Source organism: Gouania willdenowi, chromosome 5 (assembly GCF_900634775.1).
Source record: "Gouania willdenowi chromosome 5, fGouWil2.1, whole genome shotgun sequence".
Taxonomy (NCBI): domain Eukaryota; kingdom Metazoa; phylum Chordata; class Actinopteri; order Blenniiformes; family Gobiesocidae; genus Gouania; species Gouania willdenowi.
Window position 1 is genome coordinate 18463175 of NC_041048.1, and position 20230 is coordinate 18483404.

General features: G+C 40.7%; 2 protein-coding genes across 2 annotated transcripts; both read right to left on the bottom strand.

Moving 5' to 3' along the window:
* Positions 1 to 89: 89 nt before the first annotated feature.
* mfap2 (microfibril associated protein 2) lies at positions 90 to 9808 on the bottom strand. Its single transcript, XM_028446929.1, has 9 exons — positions 9687 to 9808; positions 8408 to 8465; positions 5068 to 5115; positions 4741 to 4767; positions 4073 to 4153; positions 3949 to 3990; positions 3767 to 3854; positions 1088 to 1161; positions 90 to 549 (listed from the first exon to the last, which is right to left on the bottom strand). The coding sequence occupies exons 1-9, from the start codon at positions 9786 to 9788 to the stop codon at positions 446 to 448; spliced, it is 624 nt and encodes a 207-aa protein (XP_028302730.1). The 5' UTR covers positions 9789 to 9808; the 3' UTR covers positions 90 to 445.
* Positions 9809 to 10939: 1131 nt separating this feature from the next.
* Positions 10940 to 20108, bottom strand: sdhb (succinate dehydrogenase complex, subunit B, iron sulfur (Ip)). The gene is made up of 8 exons (XM_028448065.1): positions 19960 to 20108; positions 16537 to 16670; positions 16324 to 16409; positions 14918 to 15054; positions 14058 to 14174; positions 13869 to 13970; positions 13579 to 13701; positions 10940 to 11353 (listed from the first exon to the last, which is right to left on the bottom strand). Exons 1-8 carry the CDS (start codon positions 20029 to 20031, stop codon positions 11273 to 11275), a joined length of 852 nt encoding a protein of 283 aa, XP_028303866.1. The 5' UTR covers positions 20032 to 20108; the 3' UTR covers positions 10940 to 11272.
* Between the last annotated feature and the right edge of the window lie 122 nt (positions 20109 to 20230).

Below are 20230 nucleotides of genomic sequence, written 5' to 3' on the forward strand. Positions count from 1 at the left end.
ATTAAAAAAAAAAAAAAAAAAAAAAAAACTTTTATTTTTGTCTTTATAGTGACAGTTTTTCCAAGCACACAGACCACAGACGGTTCATGAAACACCTTTTCAAAGCACCACAAGCAGAAAACTGAGGTCACTCAACACGTGTGTATGCAGTCAATGGCTGAGCACTGATGGGTTTGTTCTAATGTCAGTGCACTGTGGCCCACAAAGGATGAGCTGATTATCACTGCTTTTTTAACAGTAACAGTAACTTATGACACATGCTGATGAGTGACATTGTAAAAACAGATACGAAATGTTCTACAGGTTGTATGTGCACCACTGAACATTTTTTATAGCACCACTGATTTATACAATCATCAATGTTGTTGGGGGACACACAGAAGTGGATTCAAGAGCAGCTGCGTGAATGAGGGACAGAGGGAGGAGGGCCAAGAGTCCCTGATGATCAGCAGCCACCGCAGCTCTTCCCACAGCTTCCTCCCAGTGATGCACACTGGCCACTCACAGCTGCCACACCACAGCGGGAGAACTGGTCACGGCACAGATCCGCTAAACACACGCGTACACACACACACACACTATAATCAGTAACAAAAACTAGGCAAGGGATGCCCAAAGTTAGGTCCTGGTGGGCCCCTGTCCTGCATGTTATAGCTGCAACCCAGCTGATCATAATATGATACGATACGCGATACAAAGCTCACGATAATGATTATCTCAAGATATGACGATATTGCAATTATCGATATATTGGTCAGAAATCAATCCACAATAATCTGTAATAACAAGAAAAAAAAGATTAAGTGAACTATATTAGGATTGGCGAAAAATTTTATATTTTGTGGTAAATGGACATATGAATGGCAAAATGTATCAATGGCGCCCCCTCCAGCTGGCACTGATGACATCATCACTGTGCAATTTCTGCAAAATTCTGACATCATCTTCACAGACAGACACAGATTCCTTGCTTTTATAGAGAGATACGTCTTGCATCCAACACCGCACTGTTAAAGTACTTTACACATTCATATTTTCATGAATGAACATATAATTGAAAAAGTAATGGGCACAACTCTGATCTCACCTCTGAGCAGCTCCTCATGTGCACACACGGTCCTCACACAAATCTCTTTGTTGATGACGTACACTCTCCTCAGACTGAACAGAAACACATGTGGGATTCACAACGCAGCCAGAAACAGTGAAGACTACCTAAAATACTGTAGCACTGTTAGAAAAAAACTCCAACGCTATCAAATCTACAGCACAAAAACTATGATTTATTTAGCCATTCTGCAAAGTGGAATGATAACAGAAATAAAATGAATGCTGTACAACAGTAACTGGTTACTTTAGGACATGTCTTCTTGGTGTCATGAACCCTTTTGTTTTCAGAACTGCATAACCTATTTGTTTTATTGGTTCAGAAAGGGCTTTTTTTTTTAACTTAATGTCATGCTGTCAACACACAGTTGCTAATGATTTGTCTTCTACAAATACTGATGTGCAGATTCATGATTCCCCCAATCAGATGAGGCCTGATGTTGATTAGCTGCACCTGAGCCCATTTTTTGGGTCAAACAGAGAACAACAGTTTCTCAAAAGGGCTCCAGAATGTCTCAAAGTAAAGAAATCATAGGACTTTGGCTTCCAGGACACAACTGGTAAGAGAATCAATTCAAAGTCAGTCTTTGGTAGAAAATATAACTAGTTTAGGTTTCAGATTTGAAAAAAAAAAAAGAAAAAAAAGCTGACAGTTTGTGTTGTGTTGATCGCAAAGTCAATGAGTCTTTAAAGTTGAATGCAAAGAGAAAATTTACAATTTAAAATTCCAATATATGCGTCAATAAACTCCAATAATTTGCAATGCACTGTTTATAATTTGTAAGAAATTCTGTGTTTCGATTGGTGACGAGTTTCTGCCTCTGATGGTTTTGGTTTTCCTCTTTTGTGGAGCACATGTGTGCTGCAGGGGGTTATTAGTTTTTTAAGCTGGTTTGCCGGACCCATAACGCCCTCACTTTGTTGTTGTTGTTGTTGTTGTTGTTGTACACTAGTTAAAATCGCTACTCCTCTGTTATTTGTGACCGGATCGGGCTGAAATTTGGTAGGTATAATCTGTGTACGCATCGACGCTCGAGCCCGATTTTCAATTTGGGGCCCAGGGGGGCCCCAAAAGAAGAAAAAAAAAGAAAGTAGATTTCTCATTTATTTGCGAGTCAAATATTACGATGGTTGGTGGTACTGAATCATTAACACATACCACTATGGGGCCCTTTACCCCGTACGTGTCACTGGGGCCCCATTTTTCAAATGACTACTCCTCTGTTCTCATTAGATTGGAATGCAGTTTGGTATGAATTAATATGATGAGACACTTGGAGCCCTTTTTTTGAAATGGGGCCCGGGGGCCCAACCCCCCATTTCCGGTAATTTCCAAATTTATAGGAACATAGTCGTGTAATAAATCGTTTCAAAGGTAATTCAACGTAGATTACGATTATGCCTCGCACAATTCGATTGGGGGCCCACCCCCTTTTTTCTGCATTTTCCATTAAAGCCGTTTTATCATTTATTTGTGTGTCAAAGTGACAGTTGGTGGTACCAAATCATTGACACATACCAATATATGAATGGGGCCCATTACTCTGTATGTACCAAGGGGGCGCCAGGGGGCTCCCGGGGACCCCATTTTTCAAATGACTACACCTCAGTTAATGCTCGTTGAATCGGGCTGTAATTTGACATGGATATTCTATGAGCGGATGTCAAGAGCCTCTCTGAGACCTTTTATTACTCTGTAGAACCAAGTTATTTGACTGAATTCTCGGGAACGTGATACATGCTATAAGGCACGGAGACGTTTCACGGGCCCGGGCGTAGTTCATTCAAACTTGTTAAAGAAAGCCTTTATTTCTGTGTGTAGTAAATTTATGCAATAGTCTTCTTCTCCTAGACTCAAACGTTTGTAGTTTGTAGAGAAGTCCTTGTTTCAAATTCTGGACAAACCTCCATATTTTTTTGGCCTCCAGGGTAATCATGACCACATGTACAGCCTGTACGCTACAGGCAAAAATACAAGTTGCCACTGTGTAATTGGCTCGGTGGGTACCGTACTGTAACTGTAGAGACTTACGTAATTTAATTTTTATTAAAATTTAGAGTTATTAAAGCACAGTTTGTTGTAGTTTATATATTCTGGGTGAAAAAAATTGATGGAAAATGTAATTCAATGAGTAAAATAACATTTTCATTTTGAAAATCACTTACTTAAAAAACCTAGCGTTTATAATAATCACGAATACAAAGTTCAATTGAAATTTAAAATGGTCACAAATGTGATTTTTCTGAGATTTTTATAGTATATTTGGTGCTAAAATAACACTAGGTTGCATAATAAAAGTGAATAGTTTTTAAATAACGCATTGGTCAAAATAAAGCAAAGCTTAATAAAACACAGCGACCAAAAGCTTTTAAAGACTTCTGTGAGCTTTGATTCTGCTGTCTATCTTTACATTATGGCAAGTAAATCTCTCAACCTCCTTAATCTCAACCAGTACGCCATCAAATGCACTTTTATCATAAAAAACAAATGGAACCAAATCAAGTGTTTAGTAATGGCTCTCATTGCCTATAAAAGATTTATTAACCTAATTTGTAGGATTTGGAATGCTGAGGCAGTGTGGTGTTCTGCTGGTCTGAAACAGTTATCGGAGTTTAAACATTTGTTAAGACATCAGACTGGCTCATTTGAAACGTGTACCTGTAGAAGCAGATGCTGTTGAGGCACTGTTTGCATGGCTTGTGCACTGAGTAGAGTCGAGTGCATGGATACTGTTCCTCTCTGCAATCTGGGAATCAGTCCAACAGTTCAGTCATGTCTGCTCTCTAAACACCAAACCAAATATTCCCCCTTTTTGTTCTTCTTGACTGCAGTTTGCTTACCAAAAGTAGTAGGTTCTGTTGGCTCAGTCTCCAAATCAGACTCTGAACACAAAGCAGATTGAAAAGTTACTTCTAGTGATTCTCATTAAGCTCTTGAACTAATGGAAGAGGTCTGTAGACATGCCTGATTTTTCTGGACGGACCAGAGTGTCGAGGCGGGTCTGCTGCTGGTAACTTCCTGGACCGTTTTCAGATCTTGAACTCTCTAACCAAGAGGAGATGCACAATTTGTTAGAGACAAGAATGAAAACTAGAAGATTTGCATTTCCTGAAGAACATGCAAGTGATGATGCAGGTACTGGCCTGCTTAGCATTAGCATTAGCATAAGTTAGCATTAACACTAACTAGCAATAGCTAGCACTAGCATGAGTTAGCATTTACACTAACTAGCATTAGCATTTACATTATCTAGAATTACCATTATTATAAGTTAGCATTACCAATATTATAAGTTAGCATTATCATAAGTATGAACCTTACTTTAGCATTAACCTAGTGTTAACATTAGCCTACCAATAGCATTAACCAAGCTTTAGCGTTAATCTAACATCAGCACTAACTTAACATTAGCTAAGCAAGAGCTTAACATTAGAAACAAGATCTAAAAGGTTGAAAAAAAAGTACATTGTTATGCAGCATAAGTCAATGCAATTTCACATTTTTTTTTTTAAACTTGTCAAAATCGAACAAAGAGGTGTAGGAGGAGTTAACGATGGACTTAAGAGAAAAATGTGAGGATGCCTCCTCCTATGCAATAGAGTACAACAACATCAGACACCTGAATGTTTTACCTGTGAGGTAATCCGGCCCATAGTCTTCTGTAAGGAAAAAATGTTTAATGAGATCATCATTTACCTTTGCACCGACTCATTAAAACCAACCACCTGCATCAATAAAAACAAGCACCTCAAAAGTCTGTAATCCATGACTTAATATAAAACATGTCTGTAAGGAATGACAAGCAGAGACCTCCAAGAGCTGTTTACAAGTTACTACAGCTGCTATGTTGGAGGTAAACAACAGGAAGAGAAGCAATCCTCAAGGCGAGGATGGTGGAGCAGAAGCAGATGTGCAGAAACAAACCAACGCAGAGCTGAAACAATGAAGTATACACTCACCCAGAAGGGGGTACGGTTCCTGGTACTGAGCCTGGGCGAGCAGCACGGCTGTGAGGGGTTCAGCACATCATTGCATTATGCGTAAAAGAATCACATTAATGATGGAAGACATTTTAACCAAAGCTAAAGACATCATTTTTGCATCCAACCAGCTGCCTCCTTTCTGAAACCTTCCTTGTGCCTCTGCTCATGAACAGAGCCATTTCTAACTTTGTGGGCACCCTGCGCAAAATACTGTTCTGAGGCTACAAGGAGAAATTCCTATTTCATTAAATGGTCCATGAACTGCTACAATGCATCACACTGTACAATGATGTCTATACGTCAATTAATAAAAGAGTGTTTAAAAATAGAAGTGTCTCATTGTACGGTTGCCGCACGGACAACCCCCGATGCTATTGGTACGATTACCGAAGTACATGTACGTAGCGTTTTAGGGTTAGAATTAGATATAGGGTTATGGATAGGTTATAACCCAATATCACAACAATTTTTTGGGTTAGAGTTAGGATTAGGTTTAGGGTAAGGTTTAGTCACGGGACCTAAACTGACCAATGACTGACCTATCATGTGACCTAAACTAGAGGGAGCTGCGTACGGATAGAATGTTGGTATATTGTCATCGCAATCGTACGGATGGCCACTGCCTTTAAAAATGTGTTAAAATGTGCCACAACTTATAACTGTGTTTTATTCTATTCTTACTTACACCCTACAGTTATTATATTATTAATAAAGCCACATTGCATTCTGCTCAGATGACGCCAAGGACTTAACTTTGGGTCCCCTAATATTCATGGGGCCCAATCCAATTGTCCACATATAGCCCGAAACAGCTCTGCTACTGTGTGAATTGCTTCATTAACTTACGTAAGCTTCGTTCTTGTATTCTTTCCTTGAGCCGCCAGACTCAAACGCAGTAAATATATTTTCATTCAATTTTCAATATGTTCACGCACAGGGTGAATATTGCTCTATTTTTTTTTTAATCTGATCTGTGGTTAGGACTTGATATTGAACTAAAATCTGTGAGTATACAAACACTCATGCAGAAGTGTAATGGCTGAGGCACATAGGCATCATTATATAATGTGATTAATCTAAGATGCGTGTTTAGGTTCTTTGGGAGCCAATCAGAGAACTTTGACATAGATATCCTCATGAACCTTTTTTCTGGATCAGACATGGGCGACTGGTCTCTGGGCCACATCTGACCCTACATCTCATTTTGTGCTGGTTGACGTGAAGCAGTTCATACTACACACATTGTGCAGTAACATTCTCGGATCTGAGAGCTTTAGAAATATTTCTTGATGCAATTTTCACTTTTGTCATCTCTAAAATAATGTAAAATTACTCAAAAAACACAAAATGACTTCAAAGACACACAAAACAACAACAAAATGATGGTGAATTTTTCCAAAGACACTCAAAATGACTCCAAAAGCTGTTCATCTCTGGTCTAGAAAAAACAATGTTGAATCTTCAGAACATGCTAACTGCACAGCAGCAAAAACCAACGAGCCAACATAGCACACTAATGCTCCACTGTGCAGTCAGCTTTACTGAATCTCAAAATAACAGCTGTTTCTTTGTATCTCTTGTTCTTCTGGGGTATTTATTTCAAACTCCCACTCCTCTCAATGGGAAGGAATGATCTCAGATTGGTAAACACTTTATTCTCTCTCTGGCACATTTAGACACCGCTAATGTTTCAAGTCAGGATTAAAAAAGCAAAGATCGGAAACAGCTGCTCTCTTTCTTAACCCGATCCTCCTGTGTGCTGATTTTATTGTTTGGTTTTTCATTCTGCTTTGATTAACCAGATACAAAGTTTGTAATTTATCTAGGGTTAATCTGAGTTTCTTTTAGTTGCATGTTGGATTCACATTTAGCTCATGGATGTCTCTACAGAGGGTCCATTATATGTGCAAGAGCACTCAGCTGCACACAATATATCATCTTTTTATTTGTAAATATTTGATCCAGGCCGACGTTTAAGACTGGTTACGAAAGTCATGAGGATTCTGCAGCTTAAAGCTTTGAATGAATTACAGTAACATGAGCTACAAACCTGACAACTTCATGTAAATTTCTCATTACACGCTTATCATAGACCGACGGCATCCTCCTCAGTAATGGATGGACTTTGGGTTAAACACTGGTCAGTAAAGTGTAGAGCTGCTTGGTAAAATGGAGAGTCCTAATAGGGGTAATAATAATAACCCTTGCCATTTTGAGTCTGTTGCATGGTTCCCTTTGTACCCATTGCTGCAGCTTCTCAAGCTCTTGACTTGCATTCTGCAGGGATTGTAACATATATTGTGGGCTTGTCCAGGATCACTTCTTAGAGCTTCTCTAACAACCGCCAAATATTACCTCTGCCAAGGAGGTAATATGTTTGTTTTTTTGTTTGTTTACAGGATGGCATAAAAAGTTAAAAAAATTTTAACCTAAGATATATCTTACGCCATGAGGATTCTAGTAAATTATGTAAGGGGGATCAGTTGGAAAGTTCAAACTTTCTCTATCTCTCAACATATCTACCATAATTGACGATCTTTGTGAAATTTGACTCAGTAATGTTGAGTTCTTAAACACCAAAAGGAGTTTCATTCAGTTGGATCTGGATTGTGCTGCTGTATCGCTGTATCGTTATTAATGGAGATGGAGGTCCTCTTTTTCGATGAAAGGAAAGTGAGGGACAGAACAGAACATAGCACCCCAAATCATGACTGACTGTGGATATTTCACACTGGATCTCAAGCAGCTTGGGTTCTGTTCTGTTCCTCACTCGTCTTCCTCCAAACCCTTTGACCTTGATTCCCGAATGGAAGGCATCGGAAAAGAGGACCTTGGACCACTGGCCAACAGTCCAGTCCTTCTTCTCCTCTTTTTTTCTGCAAAAACTGAGAAGTAAACGGTGATTTCTTCAGTTTTCTAATTTTTTGAATTCCTGTTTTCATGGGTTTTATGAGCTGGAAGCCCAAATTATGTAAAAACAAACAAATAAATACTTTAAATTGTTTAAATTGTGGGCCCTGAATCTATAATCTATGAAAGTTTGACTTTTTAAATGAAATTATGGTTATGAAACAACTTTTCTCTGATATTCTAATTTTTTGGAAAGGGTCTGTAGTTAAGTTGATGTGCATGTGGAACACAAAGTTATGGAGGACTTCGAGCCCATGAGGTCCTGCTTTATCATTGCTGGATAAGTATCAGAAATGCTTTGATCAAATGTGTTTTGGTACATTTTATGGCATGGTCTGCATCATTACTCAATACTTTCTTGCATCTTGAATGCTTTAACGTTCACTGTAGCCTGTAGTGCCTGTACCTGGCATGCAGAGGAGCAGCAGGACTCTCATGGTTGATCGAGGAGGTAGAATGACTCCCTGGAGACAAGAAAGCATTTCAAAAACCAAGCAACATGAAGGAAGTAAAGTTCTTCATGCTGGAAGCAGTTTCCCCACATCATCACCACACCCCCACCCCCCTCCTCCTCTGCAGCGTCTCCCCTCTGTGTGCCCTCCTTCACCCCTCAACTTTCCCCTCTTATTTTGCCCCCAACACCAAGCCAAAGGGGGGGGAAGAAGAATCCTGACAGCAAGAATGTGGCACGTCTCTCTTCTTGAGGACCAATCTCTGCTCTTCCCACATTTCTAGCAGCAGACGGTCTTGCAGCAGCATTCCAGGAAAAGGAAACACAGGAATCCTCAACCCCCACCAATCTGAAACTTTTCTCCACATCCCTTAGTTCCCTTCTATTGCACTCACTGGTCATTTCCTCAAACCCCTCCCCCTGTCTCCCCCTTTTGCTATTTTTTTTTCCTTCACCCCAACAAGCAAAATGAGCCTCCTGGGTTGAGGGGACAAAATGACTAATAGCTTTATGAACACACAGACCAGTACACCTCATTTAAAGAGAAGTGGATTAGTTTTAAATCACTGTTGGATGAAGTAAAAGCCACAGCAGCCTCTATTATGTATTACTTTGAAACACTATCTACAAGTGATGGCATGCAGATACCCCTGAGTCCAAAACATTCAACCGAACAATGCTGGCATGCAGATGTATAAACTCTAGTGTGTACTAATGTGTAACACGCAATACACAATTCTTGTCTGTCACAGTGGCATTTGTAAATGACATTTTCAAAGCACACATCTGGGAGTGATTAGATCTCCCCTCTTTCTCTCTCTCTCTCTCTCTCTCCCCACACACACACACACACTGATGATGTTCTGCAGTTACTCAGTGTGATGCTTTATGACACATTTATAACAAACCTTTTATTTCTCCCAGTCTGTGGAGAGAAAAACACATTTCTGCTGCAGTTTTATAACCGATAGCTGCAGACACAGTGCAGCTCAGACCCACTCCTTTGACACACCAGCATCAAATACATGTCAACACACACAATACTCTCCAATTGTCTTCTCCAAGCAGTGAGATACACACACGTTGCAGTGTTTTAAACACTGTAGTTCTCTTATTTTTTTCCCTTCAGCATGATTCAAAAATCTGTAGCTAATCATTAGATGAATACACACCTTTAAAACCCAGTGGTAAAATGAAATAAATGTGTTCAGTGGTGTTTTTCAGTGGTTCTTACCTGACTTTGATGCAGTTTGTTCTGTCCCACAGCAGCTCTCAGAAGTCCTGTGAGTGCAGAAGCCACTGACTGTACCACCCTGCAGCTGAAGTCTCCTCCCATACACTGCAGCCCGGCCTCCAGCCCCCCATGGACCCCAGCCCCTGGTCCCAGCAACATAGCAGGTTGGTTTGATTCCTTTTCTTCTTTCGCTGCAAAAATGACTGATATTTTGTATAAATACAGCATGAATGGTCAAAGCTGATCTTTCAGTTGAGTACAGGTGACTTTTAGATACTTTACTGTAAACAACCTGAACATTACAAGAAGCAGAACATCATTTAACATAATACTTGCATTTTATAAACTATCTGGAGGTTGAATCAGCTTATAGGATTGCATTAAACATTGCTGCTTATTACCTATTAATCTCTCCTTTCTTCCTGATGGAGTTCATTTATGAAGCAAAGAACACTTATCTGCAGATTTTACACTAAGATATTACCATTACCTGGGTAAAACACTCCTTTTTTCACCTGTTTTTAGAATAAATGAAATCATCCCTGGTAGAGCTCGACCGACATGAGAATTTTGGGGTTTTTAAAAAGCTAATATCCGATTATCAGTCACTATAGAAAAGAAGATCATTGATAAACACAGGCAGGGTACAGGAACACACATTTTTACAATATTCAAAATATGATTCAAGAAAAAGAAGGAAAAAACTACCATACTTTAATTAGTAACCGTCGAGATAAAGACTGATAAATAAGAAAGCTGTATTTCAGAAAAAAAAAATATTCAATTTGGGCATTTCTTAATAGCTATTTTTTCCTCTGTCCACATTTACGTGACTTTATTTTCTGTTCTTCGTGTTTTCCCCACAGCATTGATCATCTCATATTGTTTCTCCTGTGCTTATGTTCACATTTGTTTGCAGAATTTAACAATGTTTATTCACCTCTTCCAATAACACCCGTAAAATCTCATCACGCACGTTGTCATCTTCGCAGGCACTCTTTAGTAAATGACCTGCATCAGGTGAATAAACAGTGCGTGAAATCTATTTGTGTGCACATCCAGTTGAGTGCTTCGTATTTGGGATCTTAGCAAATCAGAAGGAAGCAGTCTAGATTCAAAACTCCAACCCTCAACCCAGCATCCCTATCATCTGTGTCATCCATTCTCTGACTCAGCACTACCATGACATAAAAAAATTAACACAGTGAGTGTATGATGGACCTTAACATCTAATAATGAGCAGGGACAACAGGTGCAGGCGTTTCAAAACTTTATTTTGAAATAGTGTGCGTGTGTTTGCAGCTGCGGCATGGATCTGTTAAATGGTTTACACACACAAACGCTTCAACTATAGTTTAACTGAGTGTTTTATGAGCTGGAAAAAAAAAAAAAAGCCACACTTACTTGCATTCAAAATGTTTGCAAGTTTTTCGACAAAGATTCCTCATACCGGACAAGGGCACACATGCACATTCATTACTCAGAGCTGATAGGCAGTGAGCAGTCAAGTGTCCTTGTTTATCAGACCTTTCAAAGCTCTTTGATTATGATCAATATACAACTTAAACATGGGACAGTAGAATGTCTCAGACAGCAGCTGCCTTCTTCTCCTTGTACGTAGCCATCATCTTCTTGATCTCAGCAATGGCTTTGCCTGGGTTCAGACCCTGCAAGGAGAAACTTTTTTCAAAATAGGATAAAACCCCCCCCCAAAAAACGAACCCCTTCTCAGAGTAAAAATGGTCTAATAGTGAGTTCATCCTCGTACTGATATCAGGACACATTGGCCCTCATTTATCCACTGTTCATACGTTCAGATCTGAGCGCATGACGTGCGTTCGACCATAGTCACGCAAGCTTTGGTATTTATCAATTCTGACGTTTGCGTATGCTACCATCAGATCTCACGTCCGGTCTGAGCTCGTGTACGCATATCTGAGTGTGTGGGGTCTGAAAATAAAGAATTAAACAAGCTTCAGCTGTCATTTAAGCATAAGCAGACACACATTCAGAACAGATTGAAATGAATTAATAAAACAAATTAAACAATAAAAAAATAAATTAATTAAAAAAAAAAGCACACGTTATTACTGAGAACACCTTTTTTGGTTGTCCTTCCATGGAATACCGTATAAACCGCTAATAAACTCATAGGTTCATCTAGTGCATGCACACGGGATGCAGCATCTATACAGCACATCACTGGGGGCTGTACGGAGGAAATAGGACCTCATTCTTTGTTTTAAAAGTAAATAGTTCCTACAACGTTCACAAATGCGCTGCAGTAATCAGTAATGTGATGAATTATAGGTGAAATTGGCTGAAGGCATAAAAAACACAGACATTGGACAACATTTATTCATTTTTAAGGCTTTTCTTTAAAGCATTTTGATCTACAATTTCTTTTAATGTGATATTTATTGCCTAAAGGCTTAGGGTTAGTGTTAGGTCAATATAAATGTCATATCCGTGTGTCTCAAGGATCTCTATTGTGAAGTTGCCTACAGTGCACACAGGGGGGCAGACGTCACCTGCTCAGTAGCTGATCCTCTTCCACAAAGTGTTCAAATGTGCTTCATTCATTCCAGTTTTCAAACTGTCAAAAAGCACGTTTGTTTTGCTCCACCCCTGATATGAGGATGCAGATTTTCATCTTGGAAAAGCTTCTTTTCTTGTTTGACCTCAGTGGGCGGGGCCTCCAAAACAGGAGGGTGTAACAAGTTAAAGACGATCAAATTCAGCCGCCGGGTTGCTCAAATATGAATGTTTCATGAATCACACGGTAATCCTGTCTTACAATCACATGTGCACTTAAAGGAGCATAGGGCAGGATCTAGAAATCAGACTCCATAGTGACACCACGGTGGTTAGTGTAACTGCAGCCATCAGACAAGCCAACACAGGATCAACTGTTTGTTTATCACGGAGCACAGCTGATACTGTGGATAGAGGATGGATACCCGATCGAACCCTGACGGGACCCGACAGCATCGGACGGGTCGGGTTTGGAGTGGACAGATATTTAGAACTGGTGTTCGGTCACATCGTGTCGTTTGGCTGCAGAATTCTTCCTTTCCTGCTGCAGCCACAGCTGATCCGTGGTGGATGTAGAATGGCGCAGAGGACAATTATAAAGGAATACACCGTTGAAACATTCCTTTTACTGCACAATAACATGGATTTATCGTTGATACATGGATTATGTAAATAGATCCGATGGGTCTCGTGAATGCACTGCGCCCCTGTTTTTTGTTTTAATACCGTAAGCTGATCTGATGTTGACATTAACAGTTGTTTGTTAATAAAATTGGTGTTTACCAATAAAGCAAACGTACATACATTATATCATTTCTTTGAGAAAAAAATGAGTTTTTCACTGTTGGGTCGGACTCGGACGACAAAATATGTCCCGAGCCGCCCTCCAACTGTGACACGGATATTTATTTACTCTTCCTTCATTGACTGTTTACTGCAAAACCTGTCCACATGCCTCTGCATATGTCTGTGGAACCAAACAGAGTAGTTTAGTCCACTGTGCTTATCTCCATGCCCTCTTTTTCTCATTCTTTTTTATTTCTGGGTTATTGGGACGGCTATCCAAGCCGGCGTGAACATGCACCAGCATCATTTGACATCATCATTTGAAATTCAGGCTCCGAAAAGAAGTACAAAATGTATCACACAATCTTTTCAAGGCAATAGGTAGAAATACTGTATGTGTGGACTCATTCTCTTTGGTTTAGAGCGCTTCGTCACCCATTAGCATTAAAAAAAACTTAAAATGAATGTTTATTTTTTCTCAAATCCTGCCCTATGCTTCTTTAAATTTGCACCCGTTTTTATGCAAGGTTGATAAATGAGGGCCAATGTGGCTGGAAGCAGAGATTTTTACCTTTGGACAACTCTTTGTGCAGTTCATGATGGTGTGGCAGCGGTAGAGGGAGAAAGGATCCTGCAGCTTGGACAGACGCTCCTCCGTGAACTCATCCCTAGAGTCAATCATCCAACGATAAGCCTGAGACATCACAGGGTGAAATCATCATCATCGTCATGTGACATCAGGTGCTGTTTTGTGTTAACCACAGTGAATTCATTCGGATAGAGAAAACACAATGTTTAAGATTATTATTATTATTTCCTTCTACACCTACTATCACAACCCTTAGTGAGTTGAACCCATACCTGCATGAGCACAGCAGGTCCAAGGTATTTGTCCCCGTTCCACCAATAACTCGGGCAGCTGGTACTGCAGCAGGCACACAGGATGCACTCATACAGGCCGTCCTAAGACAGTGAAAACACCTTCCTGTAACGCTCCGCTCAAAAACCATATAAACACTTTTACAGTATCACAGGATTTAAATAAATCACCAGCTTCTGTCTGTCCTCCACTGTCTGCAGATACTGCTCCTTTCCTTCCTGGGACTCGTCCTTTTTCTTCAGGTACGGCTCGATGGACTTGTACTGAGCGTAGAAGTTACTCATGTCCTGCAAAAACAATATGATGGTCAAGAAAACCACACATTTTACATTTATGACATTCAAATCAAAGGCACTCTTTGTATTTCCGTTCCCGTAGACCATACATGGGCAACAGGTGGTCCGGGGGCCACATGTGGCCCTCAGTCTAATTTTTTGTGGCCCCCAAAGCAAAACCCCAAAAAATTGTAATTCAAGAATTTGGAAGGAATACGAAGCCCAACATAATACACAAAATAACACACAAATCAGCAGAAAAATGCACAAAGTACACAAAAACACACACAAATTCCAAAAAACACATAAAATGACAACAAAGACAGACACAACAACCACTTAAACACAATTACACACAAAACAACACATTACAGAATAGCTTCAAAGACACACAAATTGTTTAAAAAAATGACACAAAATGACAGGAAAATACAGAAAACAACAAAAAAAACATAACATGACCCCAAAAAAATCACAAATCAACAACAAAAAGCCACAAAATGACAGAAGACTAAACCCTTCTCCCCCCGTGTGTTATTGTTCTGATTATCTGGTCATTATTCTAAATGCTGACAAGAATGTTGATCATGTGGCCCTCGAAACAGATACAATCACGTTTTTGTGGTCCCTGCTGTGATGGAGTCGTAAACTGTCAATGGTGAAAAAGCATTTCAATCTGAAGTTTTAATGCTTAGTTACGTGTCATCCAGTTCCTTGGATGTTATGTCGTACTTTCTGATGGGTGGTCTACTCACAGGAACCAGGTCTTTGACCACATACATGTGTGGCAGAGGGTAAATCTTTGTTGACTTGCTAGTGTTGGTGTCGATCCTGTTGAGACAGGCGAGTGTGTTCCCACCGTTGATGTTCATCGCACAGGAACCACAAATACCTGAAAAGAAACAGTGTTGACTGTTGACACCTTGTATTCAATACCACAGAATAAGAGACAGGTTTACGACTCGGCCGACACACTTTATGGTAACACTTTACGTCTGACATTACGCTGTCATTATTATGACATGACACCTGTCATTAGCATGAATAAGGTGTCATGAAGGCTGTCATTAAGTGTCGTTCGTTACCCTAACCCCACTAGATCCCTCCACCTAACCCATAAAATGCCAACATAGCTTCAAAGGCGTCATAATTTAGCAAACGACTATACTTTTAGCTAACTGGCATATTCACAAATGTTGAAACACAGAACAGAAACCACCGTTTTCTATTTTTGAAAATGAAGTCAAACAATACAGTATATGAAAACATTAAACACTCCACTAATATGAATATGAAAAAACTTTTGATTTTTGTGTTCTCTTCAATATTTTTGTAGAATATTTTACTCTGAAGTTGTTCTTCTGTATGTTTGTACCCCACTGGCGGTTGTTATTGCACGATTTGTTCTGTACTGTTTTAAAATTTTGAATAAAGTTTGAAAATAAGCAAATTAGCAAATGACACTTAATGACAGTCTTCATGAAACCTTATGCATGCTAATGACAGCGTAACGACAGCGTAACGTCAGCCTTATGTATAAAACTTCAAGTAAAGTGTTGCCCACTTTTCTCACCGTAACTAGTTAAACATTTTCTTTTTTTCATTTCATATTACCGTATGCATTGTTGGAAATGTCAATGCTAAATAAATATTGTCAGATTTTTAATTGATTTATTCTTTAAATCATTAACATTAATATTAGTGAGGTTAGTACACACCCAGAGCCATAAATGCAATGGGACTTATCATTTGCATAATTACTTCTTTTGGTGTTTCGGTTTTGGCCAAGGATTTTCATTTGGGTACATCCCTAATACATACACATCAGGACAAACAATGTTGATTGAATGAACCTAAAGGAACAACTTTAAACTATTTTTTTGGATGGTCATTTGGATTCCCGGTGCCATCTTTTTAGGTGTTTTAGGGGAGAATGAGGCTCGATTTGATTCCCATGCATTTTACTGCTTACAATCATTTTCTTTAAAACCTGTTCTTAGACTACACGGACATAACACTGCATTATATTTGTCTTAAAGGAGTAAAAAAAAAAAAAAACTTAATATAAATGTGTGCTTTTGCAAAGTATCATATTAGTGTTGATTTTATACCAATTTCCTCTTGAGTGTCTAATGAACCTGATCCGGCCCAAGTTACAAACCTTCTCTGCAGGAGCGACGAAATGTCAGCGTAGGGTCCATCTCATTTTTGATCTTAATAAGAGCATCAAGAACCATGGGGCCACAGCTGGATGAAGAAGAGTTGAAAAAAAAATTCTTATTCAAAAGAAAAATAATTAGTCAAATTAGTGGATTATTTTCCTTGTTTGCAACATGACTGTTTTCAGACTGTGGGAGAAATGAGAAACACGTACGCATTGAGGTCAACCTCAAACGTCTGCATTCGAGGTTTGTCTCCTGGAGTGTCGGGGTCCCATCTGTAAATCTGAAACTTCTTTATCCTAGGTTGAGCTGCAGGAGCTGCTGCTGTCTGAGCACAGCGCGCCGCCTGCCCACAGGGATGAGGAGACAAAAACAAAAACACAACAGACTTTCAATAATTGGTTTCATTACCACGCACAACACAGTGTTATAACATTAGAACCAAAAACAGACAAGCCTTTATCAGTGAATTTTTGTGACTGACTGACAAAACAAAGTACACACAATTAACAGTATTGTATTCTACAACTGAATAAAATAAATACAAATTTTTCTAAAAATTTAAAAATCGGAAATTTGAATCCGAAATTCGTTTCCAGGCTGATATCGGACCAATATCAATATCGGATCGGGACACCCCTAGTGCTATTAGTATGTTTACTAAAGTACACGTACATAGCGTTTTAGGGTTAGGTTTAGGTTTAGTCTTAGTCACGTGACCTAAACTGGCCAATAAGGGGCACTGAGTACAAATAGAATGTCGATATATTGATACAGTAACCGTACGGATAGCCACTACCTATCTTATTAGCCTTGGGTCAGTTGTAGGTTCAGCTAGCTAGCTGATGTGACATTTTGTTTTATTACGATCCCCGTTAGCTGTGGTAATGCTCTTATAACTTGAGGATACAAACAATATAATATAAGAACATTTGCCCAGCAGTGACTTCAGTAAAGTTAGAAAGACATTCACAGAAGTCCAGCACTTCAGGGGTACGACTGGTCCGATATGCTTTTGTTTCGATAGTTGTAACGTACCCTTCGTTGTTTTTTTGATATGTTGATTATATCCCTCCACAGCATATTGTTACCCCTTTTGCCTGGATCTGGAGAATATTGTGCAGGAACCCACCCTCTGATCAAAGTGCTTTTTACTGTAAATTTCTGTCATATTTTACGAGTCCACTAATGGTTGTTTCCGTGATTGCTGCATTGTTTTTTTGATTCCTAATTTCTTGTATATTATCCAACATAAAAACATATTTTCCAAAAAAACAAGTCAACTAAAATGTTTTGATTTGTGCATTTTGTAAAGGGGACCACCACCCCGGTCTGCCAATCCAGAGGCACTGCCCCCGATGTCCACGCGATGTTGCAGAGTCGTGTCAGCCATGACAACCCCACAACATCCAGGGCCTTGAGGAACTCCGGGCGGATCTTATCCACCCCTGGAGCCCTGCCACCGAGGAGCTTTTTAAAGCTCCGGTCCCGCTTTTTAAGAAGGGCGACCGGAGGGTGTGTTCCAACTATAGAGGGATCACACTCCTCAGCCTCCCCGGTAAGGTCTATTCAGGGGTACTGGAGAGGACGGTCCGCCGGATAGTTGAACCTCGGATTCAGGAGGAGCAATATGGTTTTCGTCCTGGCCGTGGAACTGTGGACCAGCTCTACACCCTCAGCAGGGTCCTTGAGGGGTCATGGGAATTTGCCCAACCAGTCCACATGTGTTTTGTGGACCTGGAAAAGGCATTTGACCGTGTCTCTCTGGGATTCCTGTGGGGGTCCTCCGGGAGTATGGGGTATCGAACCTCCTGATAGGAGCTGTTCATTCCCTGTATGACCGGAGTCAGAGTCTGGTCCGCATTGCCGGGCAGTAAGTCGAAATCGTTTCCGGTGAGGGTTGGACTCCGCCAGGGTTGCCCTTTGTCACCGATTCTGTTCATAACTTTTATGGACAGAATTTCTAGGCGCAGTCAGAGCGTTGAGGGGGTCCGGTTCGGGGGCCTCAGTATTGCATCACTGCTTTTTGGAGATGATGTGGTCCTGTTGGCTCCAACATACCGTGACCTTCAACTCTCACTGGATCGGTTCGCAGGCGAGTGTGAAGCGGCCGGAATGAGAATCAGCACCTCCAAATCCGAGTCCATGGTTCTCGGCCGGAAAAAGGTGGAGTGCCTTCTCCGGGTTGGAGATGAGGTTCTGCCCCAGGTGGAGGAGTTCAAGTACCTCGGGGTCTTGTTCACGAGTGAGGGAAGGATGGAGCGAGAGATCGACAGGCGGATTGGTGCGGCGCCTGCAGTGATGCGGAGTCTGCACCAGTCCGTCATTGTAAAAAGGGAGCTGAGCCAAAAAGCGAAGCTCTCGATTTACAGGTCGGTCTACGTTCCAACCCTCACCTATGGTCATGAGCTTTGGGTCATGACCGAAAGAACAAGATCGCGGGTACAAGCGGCCGAAATGAGTTTCCCCCGTAGGGTGGCTGGGCTCTCCCTTAGAGATAGGGTGAGAAGCTCAGTCATTCGGGAGGGGCTCAAAGTAGAGTCGCTGCTCCTCCGCATTGAGAAGAGCCAGATGAGGTGGCTCGGGCACCTAATTAGGATGCCCCCTGAACGCCTCCCTAGTGAGGCGTTCAGGGCACGTCCCTCCGGAAGGAGGCCCTGGGGAAGACCCAGGACACGCTGGAGAGACTGTCTCTCGGCTGGCCTGGGAACGTCTTGGGGTCCCCCCAGAAGAGCTGGAGGAAGTGGCCGGGGAGAGGGAAGTCTGGGCCTCCCTACTGAGGATGCTGACCCCGCGACCCGGACACGGCTAAGCGGAAGAAGATGGATGGATGGATGGATGGGCATTTTGTAAAGGTGTTGAATGCAATTTTAGTGATAAAAGGTAGATTAGAAGCATTAAAGTGCCAAACGTGCACATATAAATGTGATGAATGTAAGAAAACATATACAATGTAATAAAATCGTTATGGTTTCATTAATTACATTTTTTGTCTTCTAGGGAATATGCTTTTTTTTTTTTTTTAATTAAACGAGTTATTTCACAAGGAATCAAAGCAATCAGTAGGAGATCAAAGTAAAATTCCTGAAAAAAGTTTGTGTGAATAAATGAAACTTTAACATATTATTTCAAAGAAGACAAAATGAACTTGCTGGAAGTATAGAATGTTATGTCCTAGCCATAATGTGCTATCAGTATGTGATGGTGTAAATCATCCTACAGTAAAAACTCGTGCTTAGAAAAACTGCAAATCAACAAGAGTTATAAGCAAAAAACACCTGATAAATGTTGATCGTGTCACAAACAAACACTGGTTGTGTGGCTCTAATGAAAGTTGACTTTGTTGACACTGTTGTCAGTGTTTACATTGTCTATGGCGCACTTTGAGCAACTCTAGGAACATAATCAGACTTTAAGCAAAGGTGAAGCAGTCACATCATACACAGAACAACACCTGACTATATTTTATCTGACAAAACACTGTTAAATCACTGCTGATAGAGCCCCGATTCCAGACTATAGACGGAGCCCTGACGGGTCAACAGCCCAGCCTGTGTGTTCAAAGACGGGCTCCAGGATGTTGACAGACCCGGACAAAGAGTCGACCGTATTCGGTGAGAGGACCGTGAACGTACCACCAGTCCTGCCGGGGAACGGAGCGCCACAAGCCCGCAGCGGCTCAAGGACGACAGCGCTGACACCGACATGACGGAGATTTCCTTGACGTCTGACCTCCACCAGTTATCCCAGCAGGCACCGCGGCGAGTGGCGCTCGGTTTAGTCACCGTCACATCCCAGAGTTCATTAAACATAGCTTCGGTTTTCATAATTTGTCACATTGCTACTAGTGTTTAGATGACCCGATAATGCAAATAATCGCTACATATTGTATTTATGTCGTTAGCA

What these genes read in the sequence shown, in the direction of transcription:
- mfap2 (XM_028446929.1), bottom strand. Translation starts at nt 9,788, where the DNA reads ATGGGAGGAGACTTCAGCTGCAGGGTGGTACAGTCAGTGGCTTCTGCA. An exon ending in GGAACCGTACCCCCTTCTGG is followed by an intron (nt 4,768 to 5,067) that starts GTGAGTGTATAC and finishes TTTTCCTTACAG; the next exon opens with AAGACTATGGGCCGGATTAC. An exon ending in GGTCCGTCCAGAAAAATCAG is followed by an intron (nt 3,991 to 4,072) that starts GCATGTCTACAG and finishes CTTTGTGTTCAG; the next exon opens with AGTCTGATTTGGAGACTGAG.
- sdhb (XM_028448065.1), bottom strand. Translation starts at nt 20,031, where the DNA reads ATGTCGGTGTCAGCGCTGTCGTCCTTGAGCCGCTGCGGGCTTGTGGCG. An exon ending in GTTCCCCGGCAGGACTGGTG is followed by an intron (nt 16,671 to 19,959) that starts GTACGTTCACGG and finishes CCCTGTGGGCAG; the next exon opens with GCGGCGCGCTGTGCTCAGAC. An exon ending in TCGTCGCTCCTGCAGAGAAG is followed by an intron (nt 15,055 to 16,323) that starts GTTTGTAACTTG and finishes GTTTCTTTTCAG; the next exon opens with GTATTTGTGGTTCCTGTGCG.